This window comes from Idiotropiscis lumnitzeri, chromosome 17, assembly GCF_059441095.1.
Source record: "Idiotropiscis lumnitzeri isolate Australia: NSW breed Sydney's pygmy pipehorse chromosome 17, RoL_Ilum_1.0, whole genome shotgun sequence".
In the NCBI taxonomy this organism is placed as follows: Eukaryota; Metazoa; Chordata; class Actinopteri; order Syngnathiformes; family Syngnathidae; genus Idiotropiscis; species Idiotropiscis lumnitzeri.
This window is the reverse complement of record NC_142407.1, coordinates 13,472,747-13,498,107: the sequence shown is the minus strand read 5'-3', so window position 1 is coordinate 13,498,107 and position 25,361 is coordinate 13,472,747. Positions and strand designations below refer to the sequence as shown.

The following is a 25,361-nucleotide window of genomic DNA, read 5'->3' as shown; positions in this document are numbered from 1 at the left end:
GCATGTGACGCTTTCTGCCTTTCCCAGGGCCTCAAAGCTAGATTTAGGTTCCCAAACTCAATGTGAAAGAATCTCAAGATGATGTCATTATGTAAGGTGACCCAAAACAAATGCTACTAGACTACAAGTCAAGTGACCCTCAAACAGTGTTAGCATGTGAGGTTAGCGCAAGAAGCTCATCGTCATCCCACTTTGTACACATTGCACAGCTTGCCGCCTTGATTGCACCAGTTGTGGCTTGGACCAATCAGCTCAGCCACAAAACGAGAAACCCCTCCGCCCCCCCTCTACCCAAAGTGAATAATGCAGAGACAGCGTCTCCTCCTCGCTTGTCCCTATGAGGAGGCTATGTTGCCATGGAGGCAATGAAGCCTCCGTCAGCCAATCACGTCGCCGCCTGCCTGCCGCCGCCAACCAATGGCGGCTCGAGCCGGTGCCACAGACACCGGCGCCTGATTGGCTCACAGCATCTCTTTCATTGAGATCTCTGTTTTTCCTTTCTTTTTTATTATGACAAGAGCAGACGAAAAGGGGAAAAAACATGTCAAGGAGTTCCACCTGTTTGGCCAGGAGTAAAAATCCAATCCTGCAAATGTTTTGGAAAATGAATGATGAGGACACTTTCCGTTGCATTCATACTCAAGTTGAAAGGGAAAAAAAACACTACAAAAGCAGCAGCCACGCCCAAAAGTAATTCAAAGAACAATGTACACATTGCTCGACAGGGATGCATTTTCGAAAGCAAGGAAGTGGGGGGGGCATATTTAATTAAAAGAAATAAAATCATAAGAATATTGTACATCGCTTTGATTGAACACTCCAAATTGCCCCTCGGTATGAGTGTGAGCGTGGATGGTTGTTTGTCTTTGTGTACCTTGCGATTGGCTGGAGACCAGTTCAGGGTGTCCCCCGTTTACTGCCCGAATAGCTGGGATAGGTTCCAGCGACCCTTGTGAGGAGAAGCGGTACAGATAACGGATGGGTGGAAACATCTCTGCAAATTTTGCTTTTGCTTTGCTTGGGGAAAAAAGTGTCCATCCCTTGACAAGCAACAAGACACGTTACAGCAGGGGTCTTCAATCCTGTACCTCAAGGGGCGCTGTCCTGTCCGTTTTCCTTTGTCTCTCTGCTGCAACACACCTGATTGAAATGCTTGGGATCGTTATCGAGCTTCTGCAGACCTTGCTGATTGTCTGATCATTTGAAACAGGTGTGTTGCAGCAAAAAGATGGAAAATAGGCAGGACAGCGGCCCTCGAAGAACAGGATTTAGCACCCCTGCCTTACGCTAATCACTATCTCTGTGTGTATATATACGTACGAAAATTAATGAGACAAAACATTGTGATATTGACATTGTGACTTTGTGATAATAATTAAATACTTGTCAAAAAGTAGTATAAAATTTTAAGGGCAAGAAGGACCCTGGACTGGCCCAAAATATCGCAGTTCGTTCAAAATTGAATGGAGTAATTTTATTGATTACATGTTTTAATCCACGTCTGAAAAAAAGTCGCACTTTTCTACTTCTAAAGTGCTGTTCACCTAAAGCCACTCAAAGAACTACAAAGATGGCAGAACAACTACGGAGTATCGAAAAGACAAAACGCCTCACAGCAGCTGCCTGGACGTCGCAGGTGCAACCGATGAAAACTTCTCAAAGAGCACTGCGAGAAGGGAGGAAGACGCGAAGACGCTTCCCAAGTCGTCTTCCAAGGGCGGCCAGGCAGCCGGTAAGACGCCGCGGCTTCCCTTCCAATCGTTTGGCTAGTTTAGCCGCCGGTCGGTTGCCAAGCTTCTCGTGTTAGGATACTGATGATGATGATGATGATGATGTTGGCCAACAACTAAACAACTGGCTGGATACCTGTTCATTTTTGCGCGCTCACTTTAAAAAGTGACTTGGAAAAAAAGATTTTTGTGTTTCATGACATTTCTAAAGAACGTGTCAACTGTCCAAATCATCTGGACTGCTTGTTAGCACGAAGGAGCGCGAAGAGCTAACATGCTAGCCCTACCTCCGCAAATGTAAGTAAATACTTCACTAATTCCCGTGAAAAACTACCCACAGCTTTTTAAACGACATATTACCAATATCTGCTCAATTTGTCATCTGGAATTAAAAAAAATGAACTTTTTTTGCCGTTAACCTCATGTGCCAGTCACAGAACGTGCGTGTGTGTTTTTTGTTTAGGCGTACCTTTTTACTAATTAACAATTTTTTAAAAATATTACTTACTTTCAACTTATTAGAATCCGAATGCCTTTTGTTGTCATTATACTCAGTGTACAACTAGATTAGAGCGTTTCCCCTCTCCAGTGCAAATACAAATAATATAATAAAATAATAAATAAAAATAAGAACAATCAATAAGGGTGTTGAAAAAGTGTACTGTGTGCCACATTATGTTGCAGTTCTACAAGGCAAAGGTAGTTGCCTGCGAGAGTTCAGCATGGAGATGACTTTTTCTGATATTGGAGCAATCCAAAAGTAATTAAATGTATTCAAGTTACATTAATATTACGGTACTTTGATTTCATTACAGTTTTTTTTTCAAACAGGTAACTAGTAACTGTTTGTATCCATTTAATAGTCGGATGCACCCTAAATTCGGGCTGCGTAATCATCTGACTTTTCAGTTTCGGGTGCACCGGCCCTGCTTGAATGCTATGGAATTCGGTTGTCGTGTATCTAGAGGTGCAGTCACTGCTTTTGAAATAACTTTAAAAAATGAAATGCAATAAAAACAGCGAGCGATCGAGAGTGTGAGTGAAGGTGCAACTCGTTGAAAGTTTTGATGGACGGTCTTGTTTTGGGACTAAGCACACAAACAAAAGCCTCCGGAGCCTGTTGCGCTTTATCCGCTTAAAAACACGTCGACTGTTTGTGTCGTCTGTGTCATGTTTTGACTGGCGGGCGATGCGCGCACGCGCTCCCAGCGCCATGTGTCTGGTGAAGCCAGTGTTGATACTAAGAGGTTTACGGGGACCACGGCTTGAGTGGATTAACGTCTACACTTTGTGCTGTTTATGAGAGCAGAAGCCGCGCGGGGGCGGGGGGGGGGGGGGAGCTCTTTTGTTTCGTTCACTGGCATCCACAAGCGTTCCGTGAGAAACCGAAACGCTAATAATGTCGGCCCATTTTACGCAAGAAGCCGAGAAAGACCCGGACAGTGGAGCCGTGTTGTTTTAGTTTTTTTTCCTAAAACAGATAAACTATTACATACTACAAGAAATGAAAGACACCACAAAGTTCCTTTGAAGTTGAATATAAATATTTAAAATCACTTTATACAGCATAGAAATCTCTTGAGCAACCAAAAAAAGTTAAAAAATTTTACAAAAGTCTTCCCCGGAGTCATCATGGATCTCGGCATGAACGCAATTTGAAAACTAAAAAAAGTACGTAAAAAAGAGCGCTGACAGACTGGCAACATTGCATGCAACTTACCCTTTGAGTGGTTAACAGTGCCAAGCCGAAAGTAGCTAAACCCCAAAAAATCACAATAGGGCTTCACAGAGGAAGAAGTCCAACTTATTTTTTTTTTTATCCATCCTGGCAAATGCACATTGTCATCAGCACGCAGAAAACACTTCAGACTATTGCACAGAAAAACAACACAAAGTGCTTTGTTTGCGTTTTACCGTTGATTTAAAAAAAAAAAAAAAAAAATCCTTCAAAAGTGATGAGAAATTATTAAAACTGGGATTATTTTCTCCAAATATTTTCCCATTTGCTTCATCCTTTTGTCCACACGCTAGCGGCATGTTAGCTTGTTAAAAACTTTATTTGTTAACAAAAGTCATTTTGATGGTTTTGTTGTCCTTAAACTTAATTTGACTTCACAGTACGTTATATTTTACAATATGACTTTTTATATCAGGTTTCAAGGCCCGAGCATCAGGCAGTTCCCGAAAAAAATAAATAAATAAATAAAAAATAATAATAATATATCAGCTCCAAAGGCAGCTTGGCCAGCTAATTGTGTTCATCACAGCAGAAGTCTCAAAGACCCGTGCTCTGAATTGAAAAGGAAGTCGGCCATTTGTACACACATTTACAGCATTTTAGCTTGCTAAAAACATGAGTCGTAAATGCCGCAAACAAGTCGTTTTTAGTCGAAAATGTGGTGATTTTTGCCATCTTCAAAGTCACAAACTTTGTGACTTATTACACACTGATGGCTTGAATTGATTCCTGTATGAAGGCCTGAGTATCAGGCACTTCCTGGAAAAACAATATCGAGTTAGACAGATGAACAGGAAATTGATTGGCTGCCAAAGCGATTGGGTACGCAAAATGGCAAAGCTCAGCGTGTGCCTTTTCCTGACGCGACTTCCTTCACACAAGCGCTCCACTCGTTGCTTTGGTACTCAACAGATTGCAAGTTTGACTTTAACCCACAGTGGGAAACACTGGACATAAGCAAGTATAAACAACCGGGACGGAACCATCAATGTCTCCATAAAAACAAACAACACTTGGCACCTACGTAGCTCGTATTGGGGAAATAAACGTGACGTTCAACACTGCGGTTACGCTCCGCCATTTTGGGTTTCCCGTAAAAAGTCCAAGCTGGAAGTCAAAGATGTCACAGAAAAAAACGTAGCGGGGACGACTGGGGAGGAGGCGGGTCCTTTAGCTGGTGCGAATCAGTCGGCGGCTGAGTTTGTGAGAGCGTCGTTACAACTTTTTCAGTGCACGATATGATGCACGTGTTTGTGTAGAAGGTGCGCTCGGGGTACACGGATTCCCAACTGCATTTGTTAACACAATTCGTCCCAAACTCAGTTGCGTGCTTAACATGTAATCCCATTTTCTGCCACAACATACAGTAGCACCGAGTCCTACTGGAAGACATGCAGTGTAATTTACAGCATGAAGAAAAGGCAGAGACTAAATGGTTATAAAAAAAAAAAAAAAAAGATATTGCTGATAAACAAAAATCTTTGACAAAAAATGGAAATAAAAATGAACGAGTATGCAGTTGCCCACTGTCATAGTCATCGTGTACTGTTTGTATGGCTTGGTGCTCCGTGTGTGTGTGTGGGGGTGTGTGGGTGTGTGTGTGTGTGTGTGTGTGTGTGAAGCTCCTCAACATAGTTGTGTGGCACCAAGATGCGCGCACAGAAAGAGCAAATCATTTAGTTTCTGCAAATAACAGACGACGCGTTGGATATGCGACGACAGTAGGTTGTAGATGTACTTTTTGTGACGTTTTTAATTGGGTGGCGTTTGGGGCACTTTGCAAATGTCAAATTTGTGCCTTGGAGCAATAATGGTCGTGAAACACTGATCCAGGAGTCGTTTGCAAAGCGATCCATTTGTCTCGTTTGAGATCCATTTTCAAGTCGCAGTTTGGTGCTTTGGGCCTCAGCAGAGGGTCTTGAGCGCCCCCGACGCGCAGAGCAGAGTCTGCATGGGGTAGGGCGGCGGAGACACCACCTCCTCCACCACCTGCTCGGGCCGGAAGCTGAAGGGTTGTAGCTGCACCTTCTTCTTGAGGGCCACGCCAACGCAGGGGAACTTGGCGCGCTGCGTGGGGCTGTCGGGGTCGCTGCCGCTTCCGCTCAGGTTGGACGGCGGGCTGAAGGCGGATGCCGGGTTGAGCGGACTGAAGGCCGACTTGGGCGGGCTGAATGCCGAGCCGCCCGGCGGGCTGCCCACCGCGCTGGGCGGGCTGCCGCTAGTGTCGGATGAGAAGCCGCCGCCACCGCCCCAGTCGGCGGAGACGCTCTTCTTGGGCTGCGGGTGGACTATGAGCACGGGCGGGCTGGGGATGGTGGCCTTCTTCAGGTAGGAAGAGTCGGGCTGGAAGGCGGAGACGTGGCGGGGCGGCGATAGCGTGCCGTTGGTCAGCTTGTACCAGGGCGATGCGGGCGCGTCGTCCAGCCGCTCGGCCTTGGACAGCGAGCCGAACGAGTGCATGCCGATGGGCGAGGGCGCGGGTGGGGCCGGCACGCTGTGCTCGGGGCTGCTGTTGTTGACGGGCGGCATGGTGGCCAGGCGGCGGCGCTGTTGCGGCGTGTGGGACGAGAACAAGGGCTGGATCTCCAGGTACTCCATGGACGACGACGCCACCGTGCCCGGTGGCGCTAGCGGCGAGTTCCGATGGCCGCCGGTGATAGCACGTAACAGACCTGCGCGACAACGCCGCGTCGATGGTTAGCAAGGCCCAAAAAACGTTTTTTTTTTTTCACTGCTGTCAACAATGAGTGGTTTCGAAGAACGCTCACCGGTGCGCTGCTTCTTCTCCTTGCTGGGCCCTTTGCTCACGGCTAAGTAGACGGGCGCCTGCTTGGGCGGGATGGTCAGCTTGTCCACGTGCTTGCGCCACTGCGTCTGGAAGTACTCGTTCTTGGGCTTGTCGCCCTTCTTCTTCTTCTCCTGGAACTGCATCTCCTGAGAATGGAACGGCCGGCCGTTAGATCCGCCCGCGGCACGCGTTTCAAGGCCGCTTCTACTGAAGACTTTTTACTGCTACTTTGATCTTTTTTTTTTTTTCATTCAGCTTTAGTTTTGAGTCATCCCTTGCCTCGTATTTAAGACCACTAAGTCGACGTACCCGGTACTCTTTGGAGAGCCGCTTCATCTTCTTGTTGAGCAGAAAGTAGACGGCGAGGGTGTGGCAGGCGCGGTTGGTGAGCACGGCGCCGAGAACCTCGCTGTGCTTGTAGGCCATCTTGTCGGTCATGTGCAGCAGCACCGTGTGGTTGATCTCCTCGATGTGGATCCTTCAGAACCGAGCCCACGTTCAGAAAAGGAGACGCGGCGGCGCGGCGGGAGCGGATGGAGGCGGTCGTACCTGTTGAGGTAGGGCGCCCCCGTGTTCCTGTTGGCCAGCTGCAGCCACGAGTCGGCCATCACCTGGTGGATGTTGGGCCGCTTGTTGGGGTCGGGCTCCAGGAGCTTCTTGAGCAGGCAGATGGCGGCTGCAAACATTTTTTTTAGGCAGACAAAGACTGATCAACTCAAAGACTCCAATTACATTTAAGACCAAGTTAAGAAAACGAAAACTCCATTTACATTATTAATTTTTTTTTTTTTAAGGCCACTTGAATCTATTTGGACTTTTTTTTTGCAACTATTCCAAACACATTTAAGAAGAAAAACAATGTCCACTACCTGTGGAGAGCGATGGCGGCAGAGGGTTCATTTCCTTGTCCACCATCTTCTGGTGCAGCGCGCGCAGGCTGAAGGGCTCCACGGTGAATGGCAGCGTGCCCGTCAGCATGGCGTACATGTTGACGCCGCTGTCACGCGTGCACATGCAACACAACTTGTTAGTTACTCTTTGGTGCACGAGCCACCAATGTGAATTGAGAAGTCTTTGAAACTCACATGGACCACACGTCCACTTTGGGGCCGTACTTCTTCCTGGAGAGCAGTTCCGGGGCGGCGTAGGCGGGACTCCCGCACTGGGTGCTGAAGGGGTCTGAGTAGCCCAGGATGCCGGCGCAGTTGCTGAGGCCGAAATCTGGGGAAAGACATATTGTGATATTGTTCTTCCCTGGGTGTCTGTGAAGGAAACGTGTTTTTCTTTTTACCGATGAGCTTGATGTTGTCCTGCTCGTCCAACAGAAGGTTTTCAATTTTCAAGTCTCTGCAACACAGAAACAAGACTTCTTTTAGAAGTGAGATATACACAAATGGAGATGAAAGGGGAGGGGGTGAGGCAACGACCCAAGCACCCCCCCCCCCCCAACAAATGCCCTCATGATGTGGGTCACACTGACTGCCATGCTGGGGGTTGGGTTTCAAGTAGTGATGGACCGGTTATCGGCTGGGCCGATTGTCTGGGCTGAAATTTGGCATTTTGCCGATTACTTTCAATGCCGATTAAATTAAAAGCTGGTTTATTTTGGATCGCCGCAGCACACTTCTCTCACTCTCTGCCGTGCTGGTGGACCTGCCGGCAGAAGCAGATTGACCTGCCCACAGCACCATCTGATTGGTTCCTCGTAGCAGCCAATCAGCAGTAAGCTGCCTGCTTGCTTTTTAGTTTACAAAGTTTTTGACACCATTTTATCATTAGTCTCGAGTTTCAATTCCGAGCCAGGTTTAGTGTTTCAAGTCGAGGTTTGGCAACGCAGACAAGATTAGGCTTGAGTTTGTAAACGAAGCTGAGGCTGTCGGGGTATAAAACGAGCGTTACGAGGATTTCAAGTTTCCCGTTGCGTACCTGTGCACTACGCCAGCCCTGTGCAGGTGCTCGACGGCCAGCACGAGCTGGCGGATGTACTTCTGCGTGCGGCGCTCGTCCAGTCGCTTCTTGTCATAGATGCGGTTCATGAGGTTGCCGCCGGGGCAGAGCTCCATGACCAGGTAGTAGCTGTTCTCCGTTTCCAGGATGTCCAGCAGCTGCGTGATGTTGGGGTGGCGGATCATCTGCTGGATGTGGCCCTCGCGACGCAGGTTCTTGGTCACGTACGAGTCCTTCTTGGCCTTGCGCTTGTCGATCACCTTCACCGCCACCTGCGGGACACGGCCATGTGTTAGCGCTTGACACCCGAGACGGCCTTAAAATCAATACTGACAACTACTGGAGTGGATGTGCAATTACACTTTATTGCAGTACGATGGGGGGAAAAAAAGCATGCCCCCCAGGGTCAGCCCCCCCGCCCCCCCCACGTTATTGAGAATCACTGACTTAAAGGGCAAGCTCGTTCATATCATGTGTGGAATCCACAGTTGCATCGTGGGAGACAGCTGAGGAAGTCTGGCCCAAGACAGTCGCTTGAATTTACTTTGCACCTGGCGTTGAAGGCAACTCGGGGATGGGAATGGGTGGGGGAGCCATTTGAGGGGGTGGGGCGGGGGAACGCTTATTACACGTCACTTTTAATGGAATGCAATTCCAGTCTTTTCGTCTTTCGTGGTCCTGAACGTCCTTGATGACATCGTGGCTCGCCGTCCAGACCCTCGTTAACATTCGGCCCGCCTTCTTTCCACCTCGTCTGGATGAGAATTCAAGAACGCCGACGTCGGTCCCGAACGCTCGCAAATCAATTATTGTGCCGCCTCGTTAACAGGGTCGGCGAGCGGACGTTTTGTCCTTCGATGTTTCGCCGTTTCTCGGTGCGCACACGCTCACCTTCAAATCTATTTTTAGCACAGAGTTATTGCCTTGCATTCTTCCCCTTCCACTTCATTTGTGAATGCTGCACAAATGCAACTTTCACGACTTTGTGGATTATTCCTCATCATCAGCCCAAGGGGAGTGCTCGCATTAATTGTATGCTATTCCCTTATTAGGATTATTTTATTCTGCGGATTAATTCCAGTCGTTATGTTTATTTTTATCGATCAAAGTGGCAGTTATCACCAAATAGTGGCAAGAGAAGAGCTCACGTCAATTTTGTGCACATTTGTGGCCAGTCTGTGGACGTTTGATTGTTTTTTTCCCCCTCTTCGTGGATTATTCCTCGTTTTTGTGTTCGTTTCTATTTTGCAAATTGTCCGTTTATTATAATCAAAGACAGAGTTGATTTATGTCATGAATTCACATTGTGCCTGTGCGTATTTATTGTGGATTATTTTTAATTGTTGTTTATTTCTAATGTGCAAAGTGGCATTTATGACGATTAATCATTCATTGCATTTAATTGATCGCAAAAACAGTGCAAAATGCAGCTTGTTTACAACAGAGCGTACGTGGTGGGGGTTAATTTATTTACAGTATGAGCCAAAAGGGGGGGGTTGACCTGAGTGGGCGGGGATTCCCAAGCCAACCAGCCAGCCGGGGGCTTTTTGGGGGTGGGGTTCAGTTGTTTACTGGGCTCCCCTCAGACAGAAAAAAGGGGGGCAGGACAAGAAAGTGGGTTACAATATAAACATCCAAAACATGTGACCCCCCCCCCCCCCCACCCAGCCTCGCCTCACTTTCATCCACCCATGGTGTTAAATGTGCACTTTCCAGGGATGCTTCCAGCCTGCCAGCGCCAATAAACCCTCTGCCCCCGACCACCCGTCCTGCCCCGCCCTCACCTCATAAGCCCCGCGCCTCACCCCCTCCCTGGCTGTCTCGCCACACGATTGCATACGTTTGCATCATCCCAAACAAAGAGAGCGGTGAGCTGCATGAGGCGAGCGAGTAAGCGAGCGAGCGGCTGTTCATGACATTGATGGATTGCGTACGCCACACACAATGGAGGGAGGGGCCTAAAAAAAAAACATGCAGACCCCGAAAACAAAATTGTCACCACAATCTTGGAGAATAATTGCAACAAAAATATTTTTATTTATTTCGTATTGCAAAAAAAAAAAATCCCTTTAATTTTGTAAACAAAAACAACTCTGATTAGAATGACTGTTTTCATTATTCACAAATTTTGTAACAAAATGTTAATTTAATATTAAAACATTTGGGGTGAAAAAGAAATATCCCACTCCTGACAAAGTAATGTAATTTTATTTTTGTTTGTTTGTTTTCTTCATTTTAACATGAAGACCACAAATTATTGTCACGATTGTAATTTTGCAATTTATGGTGTGGCCCGTAGATGAGTCATGTTTCTCGTAAATGATTTCATAATCAATTAATCTGTCAATTTCTTTTACGGTGAATCCGATTAAAACAACAAAACTGCCGAAATGATTGTTTTTCACAACAAAAGCAGATATTGCAAATGTCTGACTTTGATTGACCTCAAGGACAATCAGTCCACTATCATGGAGGACGACAGAAATCGGAGAACATTGACTGTTGTGAGGCAGAAAAATAGCGAAGATTTCGACAATAATGTAGTAATTGATTAGTTGCCGATGACATGTTGAGGCGAATGATGGTGTGGCCACCAACAGAAGCAAGTGAAGGACCGGCCTTCAGATGAGTGACGTGTCCACGCGTCCCAGACAAAGGCAAGCTCGCGAGTGGCCTTCAGCAGAATCCTAATCGGGTCCATTAATCACAGGCACACACACGACCATCGTGCGCCCACCCCTTCCCCTCCATCACTCCCTCCTCAGCGAGGTACTGCTCGTCATGCGACGCACGTGCACACAAAAGGAGCGAGAAGAAAGATCCAATGTTGTCAAAACAAGAAACGTCCGCGGCCGACACAAAAGACACAAACATCATTAGACGATATGTCACCTGTGGATTACTTTCAAATATTTGCAACGTCTACTATACGCTACTTGGTGCGCTCAGTTGCGAGAGTTAGATCAAAACACAAAAGTGACATTTAATGCTGCTAATGTTGCTAGACGACCACAATCAGTCATCAGGTCATCTCACTTGCTCTCTTCTTACTAAAAATGATTTGATTTTCATGGAAAGGACACAATAATATTTATTCATATTACCTGATTTGACTGAGAAATTTTGTTTCATTTTCTGGCATAGAAATGCAATTCCCCCCCCCACACACACAAGAAAATGTAATATTAATGTTGTACAAACTCAGACTATCTTTTTGTACGTGTGTAGTGAGCATAGTCTTTTGGAATTACAAAAGTAATTTGATTTGAAAAAATATGAATTAAAAAAAATCCCAATAAATATGACACAAAAAAGTGGTACCATTACAAGAATAGTCAGAATTTGTAGGTGTTAAAGATTCAGATAAATGTGAACGTTTCGAGATAAATGTTAACTTAAAAAAAATAAATCGGTCAAATCTGTGTTTTTTTTTTTTTAAATAATTGAGAATATGCTCTTTTTTTGGCGATAAGGGGGTTGATTCAAGTTTTAAAACAGATTTTAAGAAATACTCTTTTAATCTCAACGCTATAAAATGTAATTTTTGAAAGGATTTAAAATTTGGCATTGTTTGAGGGGGTGTCATTTAAAGGGGTCTATGGAGGTTAAAATCGGCAAGTTTCCTGATACAGTGCTGTAGTTTTCGAGCAACAGTGTAAACTGGAGGCTTGCGGTACCTTCTCCCCGGTGAGGGCGTGCAGCCCCTCCCTGACTTTGGCGAAGGAGCCCTCGCCCAGCTTCCTGCCGATCAGGTAGTTGCCCACCCGCTTGGTGTGGTAGAAGTTCTTCAGGATGTCAGCGGCGGGGCTGCTGCACAGCTTGGCCGCGGCCAGGTCGCCCTCGTCGGTCTCACCCTCCGGCGGCGGCGGAACCTCGCACTCGGCCACCGGCATGACGTCTTTCTGGGCTCGTTGTCCGGCAAATTAGACGAGGGCCGAAAGTGGCGACTATTTACAAGTGAATGCCACCTGTTCCATTCAAAGGCATCCTCCGAGACACGTGACGACGCCTCCGCACTACCGACGCGTCTCACGAGTACTTTCTCAGTTAAAAAGTTAATTGTACAAAAGTGGTCTTGGTTCGCGTGAAGGGTCGCGGTTGTGTTTTCCACTTTGAGGACTTTCCCGGTTCCAATGAAGGGGGGAGAGGCGTTCCGGAGGTAGGCGGGGCGAAACTTGACCAGCCAATCAGCGTTAACGTAGGCGTGCCTTTTGCGATAAATGCCAGGAAGAAAAACATACGCCCTCCTGCAAAGGAGGAAAAAAACACACGCTTGAACAAAGAACGCGTTAGAAGACGTTTGAAAACACTGGAGAAATACTTGCCAACAGAAAATAGAGACTAGTCTAATTATGCTCTACTAACATCTGGAAATGTTTTTTTTTAATGATTTAAGAATAAAGTCGTATTTTGGCTTAAACCTAAATGCTAATTTGTGGGATTCAACGACTTGGTTTAATGAGGAAAAAGTCAATAAAATGCAAGAGTTAAGGTTTTTGGGTGGAAAAAGTATATATATTTTTAGAGAAAACATTTTATAAACCAAAGTGTAAGTAAATGAATCCACACAAATTACAGATTCATTTTCCAACCACGCTTTTGTGTTGAAATGCATTCAAAGTGAATATTTTGCAACCTTGGCTATTCGCACTTAGCTCGTTAACATATATGATAACTGTGCAAACATTATATGGATTTAATAACTGGCATGGATCCCTAGAAGGAGTTGGCACCTGTACACGCTCACGTCATTGTTGCAATTAGGAAGGTTCAATAAAAACAACCGTGCGGACAAAAGTACAAGTATACCGCCATCTATCGACGTTGTAGTGCACTGCAATTAGGGAGATCGTCTCAATGTCAAAGGTCGAGCTCATCTTTCCTTGTTTAATAATTCTAATATAGTAAGGGTACAACATACAGCGCAAACAAATACATGAACAGCAATTTGAATTAATTTGGCAGATTTTTGGAGGGGTAAAAAAAAGTTGGTGAGAAAGCTCACTTGATTATTTTTTTTCTTTCTTAAAAATAGTTGATACATTATGGGGAGGGAAGGTTGTAATGTCTTTTTTTCTAGATAGTTTACGGGGGAATCTGTTGTATTTTTATTAGCAGATCTGAATGACTTTATATGAAAACCATTGATCAAAACCAATGAAGTGTAAACATGAATGTCTCTTTATTCAGACAAGTCATATGTCCACGTTTCAGGATGGAGCTGCTTTTTATAGACACAAGTTCAGCATTTACAATTGCATCTGTAACGCCCCCCACCCATGAATGAAACGCTCAGGTCAAAAAGTGCTTTCCTGTTACAAAATAAATTAATTTCATCTTTGAGCTTCACACCAAAACAAAACTGATGCAACAACACTCAAGTTCAATCACTTCAGTAGCTTAATTTAAAAAAGGGGTAGGTGGTCACCACTGTCTTTAGTGCATTTAGGTAGCACTTTACTAGTGTGCCATCCAGAAGTTCTTCGTTTTTCTTCGAATTAAGTTAAGTAACTGAGCTCTGGCACAAAATACTTTATCCTGCAATTGCGTAGAAATGCTGTCAAATAACTTGTCGAAATTTAGTAACTTGGCTTCCTTTTTTTTTTTTCCCCAAAGCAAAACAGGGATGCCCTTAAGATACAACTGACACATTTGACCACAGTTTTGCTTTGACTTGCAAGCCCAAATCTGAGTTGAGCTCTGTGTGCTGGCAGTCAAGTCAATTGTTAAAATGGTGAAGCGACACATTCTTTATACTCTGTAAATAATTTTCATTACTGCTCTTACTGGTGAGCTGTTATGTCTCCAGGTCTACCTGTCTGCATTCTACCGCCCCCAGGTGGCCAAAAGGCACAGCACGTCGTTTGAACTGAACCAAATAAATGGCAAAAACTAAAGGTTTAATTGCTTATTTAATTACACCAGTCTGTTTTAATAATCATAGTTTATAGTTTAGAATTAAAAAACAAATATTCCGAAAGTAATATTTTTGGGTGCTGGAACGTATTGATAGCATTTCCATTTGTTTCAATGGGGAAAGCTGAACGTCTGTTTTGCACCTCAGTCTAATGTGAGATCCACACAACAGGACAGGAAATCCTGGTGTAGTGGTGCCGCTGCTATGAAAGTAAAAGTTCCAGTTCTCGGAGCGTATCGTCCTCCATTGCTTGCTGAGACACCGTCGCCGGCGGCGTCATCGACAGAAACTCCTCCAGGAAATTTTCTGTTTGCAAAGGCGACTGAGGGTTGTTGGCGATCGCGTCTTGGCCGCAGGCCAGCACGTCGAGGAAGCCCGAGCTGTCGGGCGAGACAGCGGATGCAGCGGGCGAGGGCAGCAGCAGGTCGGACGTCACGAAGCAGTCGGACGTGCCAGACGAGCTGATGCTGACGGGTGAGATTGGCGCCGCGCTGTCGGGCCGGCGCGCTAGCAGCTGGTTGAGCTTGGCCAGCTTCTTCTTCTTGGCCTTCAGCTTCTTCAGCAGCTTGTAGCGCAGTGCGTCCGTGTCGCTCAGGACAGCGGGTGGGCGAGAGGCCGGAGACCCCGTGTGGATTTCACTTTGGCTATTCTGACAACTACTGCTCTTTGGAAATGGTGGCATGGATCGGATGGTGACGCCGAACGCACCAAACGCCTCGGCGGCCTTCAGGGGGTGACCATCACCATCATCCATTGGAAGTAGCTGAGGTTCGGGAGCGGGCGACTTCCTGGCGGGGACGCCCGTGGGATGCCTGGGAGGATGTTGGGCATGATTGATGGGTGCAGGAGGGGGCATGGTGGTGCTTGGCCTTTGATTGGCAAGATGTTGGCTGAGCAGGAGGGACCAGCGGGAGTTGTGGTCCACAGGTGGCGATGGTGGCCCAGTGGACGACACGTGCGATGCCCCCTGCAGCACGTTGGAGGCTTGAGCGGCCACGCGGCTATCCTGAGCTGCTGCTTCCTGCAGCGGCGGTGGCGCTTTTTCCTTAGCCGCCGTCTGTGTGGCTGTTTGATGTTTGGCTTTGGAGAGCCTTTTGCGCCTCCCCGGAGCTTTTTCCGAAACTGGGACATAATCGGGATCTCTGTCGGCTGGGTCGCCGTTGGTCTCAGGCGAGTGCGAAGTTGCCTCGCAGAGGTCTTCGGGTGTCTGGGAGGAGCTATCCGGCGCGGGAATGCAGTCCCGAAGCGCTTTGTGATTCGATGGCGCATCGGCTCCGACCTGTAATAGAAAACGTTGTGACTTTCACTGTGTAACTTATTTCGGTTGTGTTTATAACACGAGTTTATTCGATTGGAGAGCAAGTTCTCGTATGTTTGGTCAGAACAAGAGGCGGGCCAATAAAATCAAAGTATTACTTTGGCACCATCTCACGGGCTACTCTAGTGGTTGTTGGTTGGTCAAATTCATTTATTTTTTATTTTTTTTCTTCCCATCTGCATTTGAGATGTTTCGGCTCATATCATAGGGATACAGAACAAGTGACGAGCCTGAGGATGGTTTATGTTGTCAAATAGAACTAGTGAATCCTGTCCTTTATGTAACATCGGTTTGTGTTTGTGTGCATTCTAGAGGCATCCGGTTCCTACTTGCTTATTCTTGCCATATGATTTTAGACCGCAGCATAAATAGAAGTACGGTTTTCCACAACACACCTCCGTCAGAGTGAGTGTGATGATGTCATCGTGGGACATCCCGTGGAAGGTGGCCAGGAGCGGGTCGGCGCCAACGAACACGTCCTCGCGATCACACTCCGTCGTTGTCGTCGTCGTCGTCGTCGTCGCCGCATTCTCCTCTGGGTCGTTTCCCTCCAGGACGGCGCTACGGAACGGCAGAGAATCTGGTCGCGTGCTGGACGGGGAACATGCGCCGGAGCTGGGAGAAGCCTCTTGTGCTTCCCAAAAGAGAACGTGCATTTCTCGAGCAGGAACGGGCAGCGTGGGATGGAGCACGCTCTGCGGGTGCTTCAGGTCGTCAAATTCTAGCCAGGAGCCTGCAAGGGCGTGGGGTCATGAGAAAGACGAGCTAGGTTCAAATGAGAGAAGACTTTACGGAAAAACGATTGAAAGAAAAAAAAAAGTCCACATTTTGTTAAAGTACTCAAGTTCTCTGTGGTCTTGTCGGAAACAAATCCAGTTTCAAACTTGACAAACTTGAGCTTGACAATGCCACCAGGCCTTGTGAAATTAAGTGAGGATGGCGACCTCACATGCGTTTACCGTCAGGCGTGCGCATCCACGCCACAAAGTGCTTGGCGCGCTCGTCGTACTGGACAAGCGCCGTGACGGCGTGTCTGCGGCCCTCCAAGGTGAAGCTGAGCGCGCCCACGTCACTGTGTGGCACGCCCTCCACAAAGTGCAGCGCCAACACCGCAGCCACCCTGGAGCAAGTTCAGCAAAATTATATGACAGATTCCCGCTAAACAAAAACTTCATTTCATTCTATTTTTGGGCGTTTACCTCTCCAGCTTCATGCTCCTGCGCTGATGCTGAGCGCCGCACGCGTTGCACAGCGCCAAGTGGGTGGCGCGCATCGGGTGCCAATCCGGCACCACGTTGGTGAACGTGGGAAGCGTTTTGGTCACCCTAAAACAAGTGAAAAGATCTTCAAACATTTAGTGCGTCTTGGGCACTACTAACACCCCTTGCTACATATTCCAACCAAAGTTCTAAGTTAGCAACACTAACTGCCGTGTTAACTAGCTCCACTGTTTGTAGCCGTGCATATCAGCATGGAGCTGCGCCGTAATTAATATAAATTTTTAAAAACTTGAACTGACCTTTCTCTGGTGACCGTCTTGCACTTGGCACACTCAAACTCCCAGCAGAAGATGGTCTGAAAAAGAGGCTCTGCCCACGAGTCGGCTGCCAGAAGAAGTGGCATGGCAAACACCGGACTTTCTCTCTGGCCTGCGCAGAACAGATATGAGATCCGAGAAAGGTCAAGTGTACGAACTGGAAAAGGAAACATAAGCGACAAGTTGCTTCTTCAAGAAAAGAAACGGTTTAGATTTTTTTTTTGGGGGGGGGGGCGTGTCTTGACGCGTGGCATGCTCCTCCCCCCACCCCAGGTGATTATATTTCAGCACACAAATGACCACGTCAACAAATTTTGTCCCCAGCACGTCTCTGCACCGGACGACCTGACTTTAGGCACCAATGTAATCGACAACAAAGAAGAGGAGGTTGCCCTCCACTCCATGCTGCTGTTGGCAAATCTCCAAACAAGGCAGCACTCACCGAGCTTGCAGCACAACTGCGGCCGAAGCAACTCAAAGATGTCCATCCTGAGATTTTGTAGCCGCTCATCGATGTCAAGCCGAACCCTCGCTCTGTCATCTGCGCACAAAAGAGAGCAGACTATGTGAGAAAAATAGTTTAAGTCTCAGCTTACTTGGTTTTCATTTCCATTTTCTCTATTAAATCATTTACTGCCATTGACGGCTAAAGACGTCAAAGATCCTTTTTTTTTTTAAACTCGGCTGATAGTGAATGAGTTAAAGACCAAGCAAAAGCTGGTAACCGGAACACCAGCAGCTGACACTCACCACTTCCCGCTTGAAGGGCATCATGCACGGAGTCGTAGCCGTTCATCAGTCGCCAGATGGCAGCATGCTGAGGCTCGTGCTGGGGTATGCGCCTCTTCAGGCTCCCGCAGTTGACAAGGACCACCAGGAGGACGTCCAACCAGCACAGGTTGTGAGCGTTCTTCCAGAAGAGATGCGCCGGTGCGCCGCCTTCAGCTTTCACCGGAATGCCGATGGGTTCCTCCAAGGGTTCGTGGGCATGTTCATCGGATGTTTCCTCGGAAACGGTGGCGCTATCGTGGGACCGGTCGACACATTGATCGGGAGCGTCGACGGGTTCCTCAGCAGAACTTCTGAGTTGGTCGGAGGTAACGACAGGTTCGTCGAGAGCGCTACCGAGTTGTTCTAAGTGGCCATCAGCTTCGTGTGTCCGGGGCGTGACAGAAAATGGAGAGGGAGGGTTTTTGTGTCCAGTGGCTGTGGCAACTGCCGTGTGATGAGGGAGGCCGTCTTGGGCCGGACGAGCAATCCCAATGGGCAGCTCGGCATGTGTCAGGGCGGCCTCGTGATGGCCATTTGGCACCATCGTTTGTGCATACTTGTGCAGTTGGTCAGAGCGCAGACACTTGACTTTGACTTCCTCGCAGTCATCTATGTTTTCCATCTTTTTCTTCCTGCCACCAGCCGTCATCTCCGCCGGGACCAAACTTGCCAAAACATCCTCTAGGGAGCGGCTGACTAGGGGGAAGAGGCACTATCGAACGAAAAGAGCAGCAATACGGTGAGCACAGGATTAGCATGGACCATTGAGAATGTTGACACCCAAAATTGGCAACAGGACCCATTTCATTTTAAGGCCACCAATTGGTAAAACCTCATTTCCAATAATAAGAGATTGTTTCCGTTGTCTATCGATGAAACAAATGACTATTTAGTGTCCCAAAAAGTTTTTTTCCCCTCTCTCTCCTTTCTGGGAACTGTTTTTTTAATTTTATTTTAACTTCCTTTTATTAACAAGGCGTGGAGCGGCAGGTGGCTGACCTGAGGCCCGGTGCACAGCGTGACAGACTCGTGCAGGTTGATGCGGTACAAGCGCAGGGACGAAAGCAGACCTTTGGACGCACACCACGGGCAGCAGTCCTGAGACGCCGCCCTCTCCTGGACCTTGGAACACAGGATGTAAGGATTGCATGACACTTTCAATGGTCATCACTTTGTGAAATTCATTTTAAGACCACTTGACTCATTCATAAACTAGGACTGTCAGGAGTGGATCAATATTATATCACAACCAACATGGATGGGGAATTCTTATGAGAACATAGTTGTATTTTACTCTAAATTTTAAAAGTTGATACATTTCCAGGAAAAAAAAGCCTTATACTTTCAGAACAAGTTAAATAGGGTATTCTGCTTTTACATAAATAATTCCCTAATTCTTTTAAAGAACAAATATACTTGTATCAAAACATTAAATACTTGAAAGGGGGAGGCGGGATTCTCAAAAAAGCCATTTTTCACACCAAAGATCATGGTTGTTTAGTCCCCCCCCCAGAGCAGAATGACAAGTGTCCTAAACCTTGACTTCTTATCAAAATTTGAGAATTCCACCCAAATTAAACTTTTTGCCTTTTACCAAAGATTTCCGTTTTGTCATTTGGTATAATTTAGAGTGGCACTGTCAGTCACAGTGGTGTTCAAACTCAATTCAGCTTTGCGCAAGTGACAAACAAGTTGAGAGGAGAGCAACAAAGGGCTCACACTGACTTTTCCCAAATACCCCACCGGTGGGGAGGCCGGAGCCCCCGAACCGGCGTCTTCACCAGGCATAGCTACAGCGCCGCTCCTCCCGAGGTCCGCCGCTGCCTCTCGCTGCCATTCCAGCAATATCACCATGACAACTTGGCTCAACACCGAGGTAGCTAAAGGAGGGACGAGACATCAACCGAATGAAGACCATGCGAGTTAATTAGAAAAGAAGAATGCCAGAATGTCCCTTTAGTAACCTTTCAACCAAATATAACGTATTCAAAAGACATTCAAATCATGTACGAAACCAACACCTGCAATTAGATATTACGAACAAACTTAGAACTGCACATATTTAGTTTTGTCAAAAGAATAAAACGCAGACGGCGTGCTACATCTGCCGGTTAGCATGCTAGCGCGTTAGCACGCACGCGGCAATTTGAGTCGGGGTAAAGCGTGAAAAAAAACCTTCAAATTATACGTACCGTTATCATATTGGAATTAAAATTTGCTACATTCATCCGAAAAGGAATAATAAGAACCCGACACAAAGACCACCTAGATCAGCATTGAGGGCAATTGTCGTGCTGAAAACGTCGGGCTCGCATCCGCTTGTGCTGCAATATTTGTCTTCCCTCCGAAACCACAACCAACAATCGTTCTGTCAGGCATGATAATAATAAATAAATTATCATATATATATATATATATATATATTTACATGACTGCCTGACTGACTCATGATTATATTCCTTTGATTTCATGGTCAGTGATTGTCATTTTCTGTGAACCTGGTACCCGCAGGCCTGTTTAACAAATGGCTCGCCAGCTATGGAAAAGGTCTTCTGAATATTGTACAAATTAGGTATTGCTTATTGATAGTTGTTTCCCAAATCATTGTTGACAATTATTGCAAGAAATCATTAACGTGATCTGCGGTTTTATACAGATTAATATCATTCATATTTAATGTAATTAACGATTACTGGAGAAGATCTATTCCATGTTTGAACGATAATTGACAATAAAATGTTTTTTTACCAGAGAATTTAAGTATATCACAAGCTGTGTAATTAAGGGATTTTTTTAAGTGCAGGACGTGTATGGGTACTTCTGCTTTTATCGGAGTCCCACACACACACACACGCGTGCACACGCACACGCGTGTAACTGTTGTTGTACTCAAGTACTTCAGCCAGCTCTGCTCTTTTCTGGAATGAACAGACGCTCGCTGGGGTCTCGGTGACACAAATGCGACCCCACGGCGATTTGCGCTTCCGGCAGCCTAGTCTCTTCCATTCAGCCACGGCGCATTTTAGAGTCGCGTAAAAGCACTGACGCTATCATCTCCGGCGTGCTACGCTTCCACACTAATATTTTCATATCCACGCGCCCGCGGAAAGCTCCGTGACGTGGGAACGGCGTCCACCAATGGGTGCTCGTCTTCTATTAGGACAATGAAAATGTCGCGGCCAATCATCCGAGCGCAAGGCTGCGCGCCGACCAATGGCGTGCGAGCTCCGTCGAGAGTAATGTTAGAAAACCGAGGAGTGAAGACGCTGCGTATTGCCTCACGCACAACAGCCATTGCCCAGCATTGAAAAGCCAGTCACAGTCCATCGGTAAGTACCGCACGAGGCGGCATTTCTCTAGGCTTTTAACGCCACAATGGAGAAAAGCTTGCCGTCCAAGACGCCTTTGAGAGTTGCTCGACATTTTCTCATGTCCAAATGGCAGAATAACAGATATGGAATACAGACAGCGAAGGTTAAAGACTGGCGGTGGTAATTGTGAACAAATCCAAATATTCGCGTCGGGTAAACTCAACGGTGAACTGGGGATTTGAGTAAGGCGAAAAATTTCGACAATTTTTCTGGTGTCGTGTGTACAAAATGGAGTCGGGATGTCTTGCAGTTATCACGTCCAAAAATCCGTGGAGAACGTCTCGTCAGTGGCGACAATGGTAGCAGATTCGCCGTTAACGTTTCCTCAGTGCCGCAAGTCACGGCATAAAAACACGTCGGGGAAAAGTGGAAAAAACAAAGAAAGGCGTGAAAACGACGCCTGTTTTTGTGTTTGTCGACTCGTTTGGCCTTAAAATGGTCTTATAAAAAGGGGGGGAAAGGGGACGAGGCTCGCATCAAGCTGCGCTTTACTGTAATGGCTGACTGTATTCTCATAGGAAGCGAGGCGAGCGCCGCACAACAACGGCGACGAGCAACTTTTTCCGAGCGGCTTTTCTCGCCCCCGGAGCCCGCGAGCAAGGCGCCCGATAGCGGCGAACGCTCGACGGTAACCTCGCGGTTCCGACGGCGCCTCGCTGGGCTCCATGCGGTGTGGCGGAGCCGTGCTGCGGGCATCCGAAGCCAGCCGAAACGGCTCGGGCTGTCCGTGCCGACACAAAGAGAAGGGAGCCATATTCCCTCTATGAAGACGAGAGCGCAGCGGCCATTAGGAGCCGTTCAAATGCGAGTAAGCCAATGCGAACTGTGCTAGAGCACCGGGGCGGACAGCTGGCAGCCCGCAGGAGCTCTCGGCGAGACGCGGGACGCCAAGAGCTCGCGGCGGGCCGGAAAGAGACATTTGAGGGGCACTTTCTTTCATGGCGAGGCCATTCTCACAAAATGGAAGAAGAAATATCGCTGTCGTCGTCGTCGTTGTTTTGTGACCTCCTTTTCCGACCAGCACGAGCGCCATCAAACTCGCCCACCACTCCTCCTCCTCCTCCTTTCTCACAACTTTTTACAGCGACATATCAACAATTAAAAAGACTTTTACATTTTTTCCTTTTTTGGGGGTAGATTTATTTTTTGCGTGGAGGGGGCTTTTATAAATTGTTTTCCAATAAATGCAACCCTTTCGTGTGTGATTTGTGTCCTTATTATGTGTGATGTGCGCAACACCCGCAGCCGCAGTTGTTGATGTTTTTGATCGTAGCTTCCCACGTCAACGCAAAGAAGTTACCAACATCACAAAGTGTGTTTATTTCTGCGCGCTTTGTTGAACACGTAGCCTTCATTAATGAATGCATATTTTCATTGGCGTTGGAGAATCGCACCAACTTTCCTTGCCCACAAGCGATCATTGTTACAAGTCCCATTTTTCGTCAATATTCGCCCTCACTTCTAATTGGCATTTTTCGCATTGCAGATTTTAGTGTTTGGCTTCAGGTGTTTTCCCACGCCAGGATGGGGAAAGATCCGACAAAGCCCAGGGGCAAGATGTCGTCCTACGCATATTTCGTGCAGACTTGCCGGGAGGAGCACAAGATGAAGCATCCCGACGCCTCGGTCAACTTTGCGGAGTTCTCCAAGAAATGCTCAGAGAGATGGAAGGTAGGTATCCGAGCTCCCTGGGTCCATCTGCCACCACCCAGCTCGCCAAATGAATGATTGGCAGGTTGGGTTTTTTTCTGCTTCATATTTGACATTCATTTTGATCCAAGCTGTATACAACCAATACAATACAACTTTATCTAGCACATTTCACAACAGCTGGCGCTTTAACAAAGCGCTTTGCACTATCAATTAACATGAAATTAGAACACAAATCCACCCCCCCTAATTAAAAAAAAAAGGGTTTGATTAACAAAGGCCGGAGGTTGATTTTTGGTCCGACCAGAACCGTACCGAGAGAGAGCATGGGGTGCGGGGGATTGACGGGCCCAACTCTGCCAACATGTAAGACTAATGTGTTTAAATGGTGTGGGTCATCAACAAAGTAACCGACCTAAACTTATTTCATCCATACAAAACATGTAAATATCTATTCACATTGCTCGGGTCAGTTTGACCCTGAAGATAGTGGTTGGTCAAATACAATTACTAAGCAGTTTCATTCTCTGCCCTCCACATGGCAGACGATGTCGCCTAAGGAAAAGGGCAAGTTTGAAGACCTGGCCAAGCAGGACAAGGCTCGTTATGAACGGGAGATGAAGAATTACGTGCCTGCCCGTGGAGGAAAGACGAAGAAGTTCAAGGACCCCAACGCCCCCAAGAGGCCCCCGTAAGTTAGACGGAGGAGACCCTTGAAAACAAATGAGCGAGCCAATTTCATTTTTTTTTTTTTTTGCAGGTCAGCCTTCTTCATCTTCTGCTCTGAGTACCGTCCCAAGGTGAAGGGCGAGACTCCGGGCCTGACCATCGGCGACGTGGCGAAGAAGCTGGGCGAGATGTGGAATGGAACCTCGGCAGAGAACAAGCAGCCCTTCGAGAAGAAGGCGGCCAAGCTGAAGGAAAAGTACGAGAAGGTGAGACGCCACCCGGGTCCAGAATCAGAATGCTCTTTATTGTCCCAAAAATAAATGATACAATCATTATTTTTCATTTCCCAAAATGAAAAATCCCACAAGAATCATCTGAACTTCATTTGGGGTGAAGGTTTGTGATGCTGTCTCCAATTTAACATGAGTTGAATGAAATGAAATGACAGTGTGCACACTTTTCGCAACCGCATTTTCTTGAGTTTTAACATTTCCTCAAACTGTCCCCCCTCCTCCAAAAAAACATATTAAAAAAATGACTAATGGGGGAAAAAAAGTAAAAAAAAAATTTTTTATATGGAGTCTGTTTTGTTTTTTTTTGGACACATTCCTCTAAAAGTCAACCATCTTTTTTCCAGGGGAAACAATTGTAAACTTTGACTCCAAGCTTTATTTAATGGAATGTTAATTAGGAGAAAGAAGACAAGTTTGACATGAAAATCCCACAAACATTTTCCTAAAAAAAATATTGAAGACTGTAAAGGTGGATATTTTTTTCCTTGGGAATTTTGGGGATTTTTTTTTTTTCCTTCCTTGAGAAGATGTGCTTACATTGCAAATTCTTAAAACGACAAATTTTTCCCCAAAACAAAAAGAAACCTTAAAAATGTATTGATGATTAGGTATGAGCTACAACTTTTTGAAGTAAAAAGAGGGATATTCTGAACACCTGAGAAAAAGTGCTTGCCTGTCAAGAAAAAAACATTTCCCTGAAAATTTACTTTTGAAAACAGATGAAAGTTAATAACTTTTTTCCCCTCTCCCCCCAAAAATCAATAAAAAAAAAAATTCTGGCAGACAATTGGGAACAAACAGCAAAAAATGCAACTTATCCTAACTTGAGCGTGTCGTGTTTTAGGATGTGGCGGTGTACCGTGCCAAGGGTAAAGCTGGCGGCGGTGCCCCAGCGCCCAAAGCGGCAGCCAAGGTGGCGAAAGAAGACGACGAGGATGACGAAGATGATGATGACGAAGATGACGACGAGGATGACGACGATGACGAAGACGACGAGTAGTTGGTTGGGCGGCGTTGGCAGTGATGTTTGTAAAGCATTTAAGATGCCCCATGTACACACTTCACTTACAAAAGCAAATCCATTAGTTGCATCTGAGGGGCGAATGGGTTGGGGGCACGTTTAAAAAAAAAAAATGCATAAAAAGGCTGTGTATATCACTTGTTTTTATGCTGTACAGTTTGTTTCTCCTTTTTGTATAGTTAACACTACACACGTCTGGTGTCCGTGTCCTCTTGGTCTTCTTTCTCCTCCTCTAAATCCTCGTCCGGCGTGTCTGGGGGTTGAGGACTTACAGTATTTAGCCTAGCTAGATGTGCACAGCACATAAAAAAAAATGACAAAACGTTAGATCTGAGTGTTCCTGTTTTTTCTGTTTTCATTTTATCGCTGTTGATGTATCACTTTTACTGATCTTTATGTACCACTGTCATAGTGAGAAGAAATGAGAAAAAAAAAAGTTATTGTTAAAATTTAAATTGCTTCTGATGTCAATAAACATTTTTTAATATGTGTGTTTATTTCTGTTATGTGTGTGAAAACAATGTGGAAGAGTGACAGTGCAAAGAAGGTAAAATGTCCGTGGGTAATGTATGTGAAATGAATTCAATGCAAACATACTATTTTAAAGTTAC

The 25,361-nt window shown here is 46.3% G+C and overlaps 3 protein-coding genes and 1 long non-coding RNA gene across 5 annotated transcripts; 2 read left to right on the top strand and 2 right to left on the bottom strand.

Moving 5' to 3' along the window:
* The first annotated feature begins 1,206 nt into the window (after positions 1–1,206).
* On the top strand, positions 1,207–20,405 carry LOC148320370 (uncharacterized). Its single transcript, XR_015839622.1, has 3 exons — positions 1,207–1,732; positions 18,389–18,485; positions 18,723–20,405. It is a non-coding gene; the product is annotated as an uncharacterized LOC148320370 (long non-coding RNA).
* hunk (hormonally up-regulated Neu-associated kinase) lies at positions 3,337–12,293 on the bottom strand. The gene is made up of 9 exons (XM_088279752.1): positions 11,881–12,293; positions 8,183–8,475; positions 7,548–7,603; positions 7,342–7,477; positions 7,126–7,253; positions 6,806–6,932; positions 6,566–6,734; positions 6,237–6,402; positions 3,337–6,140 (listed from the first exon to the last, which is right to left on the bottom strand). The coding sequence occupies exons 1-9, from the start codon at positions 12,094–12,096 to the stop codon at positions 5,374–5,376; spliced, it is 2,058 nt and encodes a 685-aa protein (XP_088135878.1). The 5' UTR covers positions 12,097–12,293; the 3' UTR covers positions 3,337–5,373.
* On the bottom strand, positions 13,364–20,108 carry uspl1 (ubiquitin specific peptidase like 1). Of its 2 annotated transcripts, none has more exons than XM_088279991.1 (10): positions 19,939–20,108; positions 19,472–19,626; positions 18,746–18,868; positions 17,726–18,458; positions 17,418–17,516; positions 16,958–17,087; positions 16,638–16,763; positions 16,398–16,558; positions 15,834–16,171; positions 13,364–15,399 (listed from the first exon to the last, which is right to left on the bottom strand). In XM_088279991.1, exons 2-10 carry the CDS (start codon positions 19,598–19,600, stop codon positions 14,323–14,325), a joined length of 2,916 nt encoding a protein of 971 aa, XP_088136117.1. In that variant the 5' UTR covers positions 19,601–19,626; positions 19,939–20,108; the 3' UTR covers positions 13,364–14,322. The 2 variants fall into 2 exon arrangements, with proteins under 2 accessions (XP_088136117.1, XP_088136118.1); XM_088279992.1 differs by having other exon boundaries at positions 19,528–19,626; positions 19,939–20,107.
* A 544-nt stretch (positions 20,406–20,949) lies between the features above and the next one.
* Positions 20,950–25,237, top strand: LOC148320369 (high mobility group protein B1-like). The gene is made up of 5 exons (XM_088279520.1): positions 20,950–21,075; positions 22,604–22,788; positions 23,313–23,458; positions 23,528–23,702; positions 24,574–25,237. Exons 2-5 carry the CDS (start codon positions 22,642–22,644, stop codon positions 24,727–24,729), a joined length of 624 nt encoding a protein of 207 aa, XP_088135646.1. The 5' UTR covers positions 20,950–21,075; positions 22,604–22,641; the 3' UTR covers positions 24,730–25,237.
* The last annotated feature ends 124 nt before the right edge of the window (positions 25,238–25,361 follow it).

Bases quoted from the DNA above. Each gene is read 5' to 3' on its own strand.
- hunk (XM_088279752.1), bottom strand. From the start codon at position 12,096: ATGCCGGTGGCCGAGTGCGAGGTTCCGCCGCCGCCGGAGGGTGAGACC. The intron at 7,478-7,547 runs GTAAAAAGAAAA...GTCTTTCCCCAG, and splicing joins GGACAACATCAAGCTCATCG to ATTTCGGCCTCAGCAACTGC. The intron at 7,254-7,341 runs GTGAGTTTCAAA...CACGCGTGACAG, and splicing joins AAAGTGGACGTGTGGTCCAT to CGGCGTCAACATGTACGCCA.
- uspl1 (XM_088279991.1), bottom strand. From the start codon at position 19,600: ATGGTGATATTGCTGGAATGGCAGCGAGAGGCAGCGGCGGACCTCGGG. The intron at 17,088-17,417 runs GTGAGTGCTGCC...TGTTCTGCGCAG, and splicing joins GCAGTTGTGCTGCAAGCTCG to GCCAGAGAGAAAGTCCGGTG. The intron at 16,764-16,957 runs GTCAGTTCAAGT...CACTTGTTTTAG, and splicing joins AAGACGGTCACCAGAGAAAG to GGTGACCAAAACGCTTCCCA.
- LOC148320369 (XM_088279520.1), top strand. From the start codon at position 22,642: ATGGGGAAAGATCCGACAAAGCCCAGGGGCAAGATGTCGTCCTACGCA. The intron at 22,789-23,312 runs GTAGGTATCCGA...TCCACATGGCAG, and splicing joins AATGCTCAGAGAGATGGAAG to ACGATGTCGCCTAAGGAAAA. The intron at 23,703-24,573 runs GTGAGACGCCAC...GTCGTGTTTTAG, and splicing joins TGAAGGAAAAGTACGAGAAG to GATGTGGCGGTGTACCGTGC.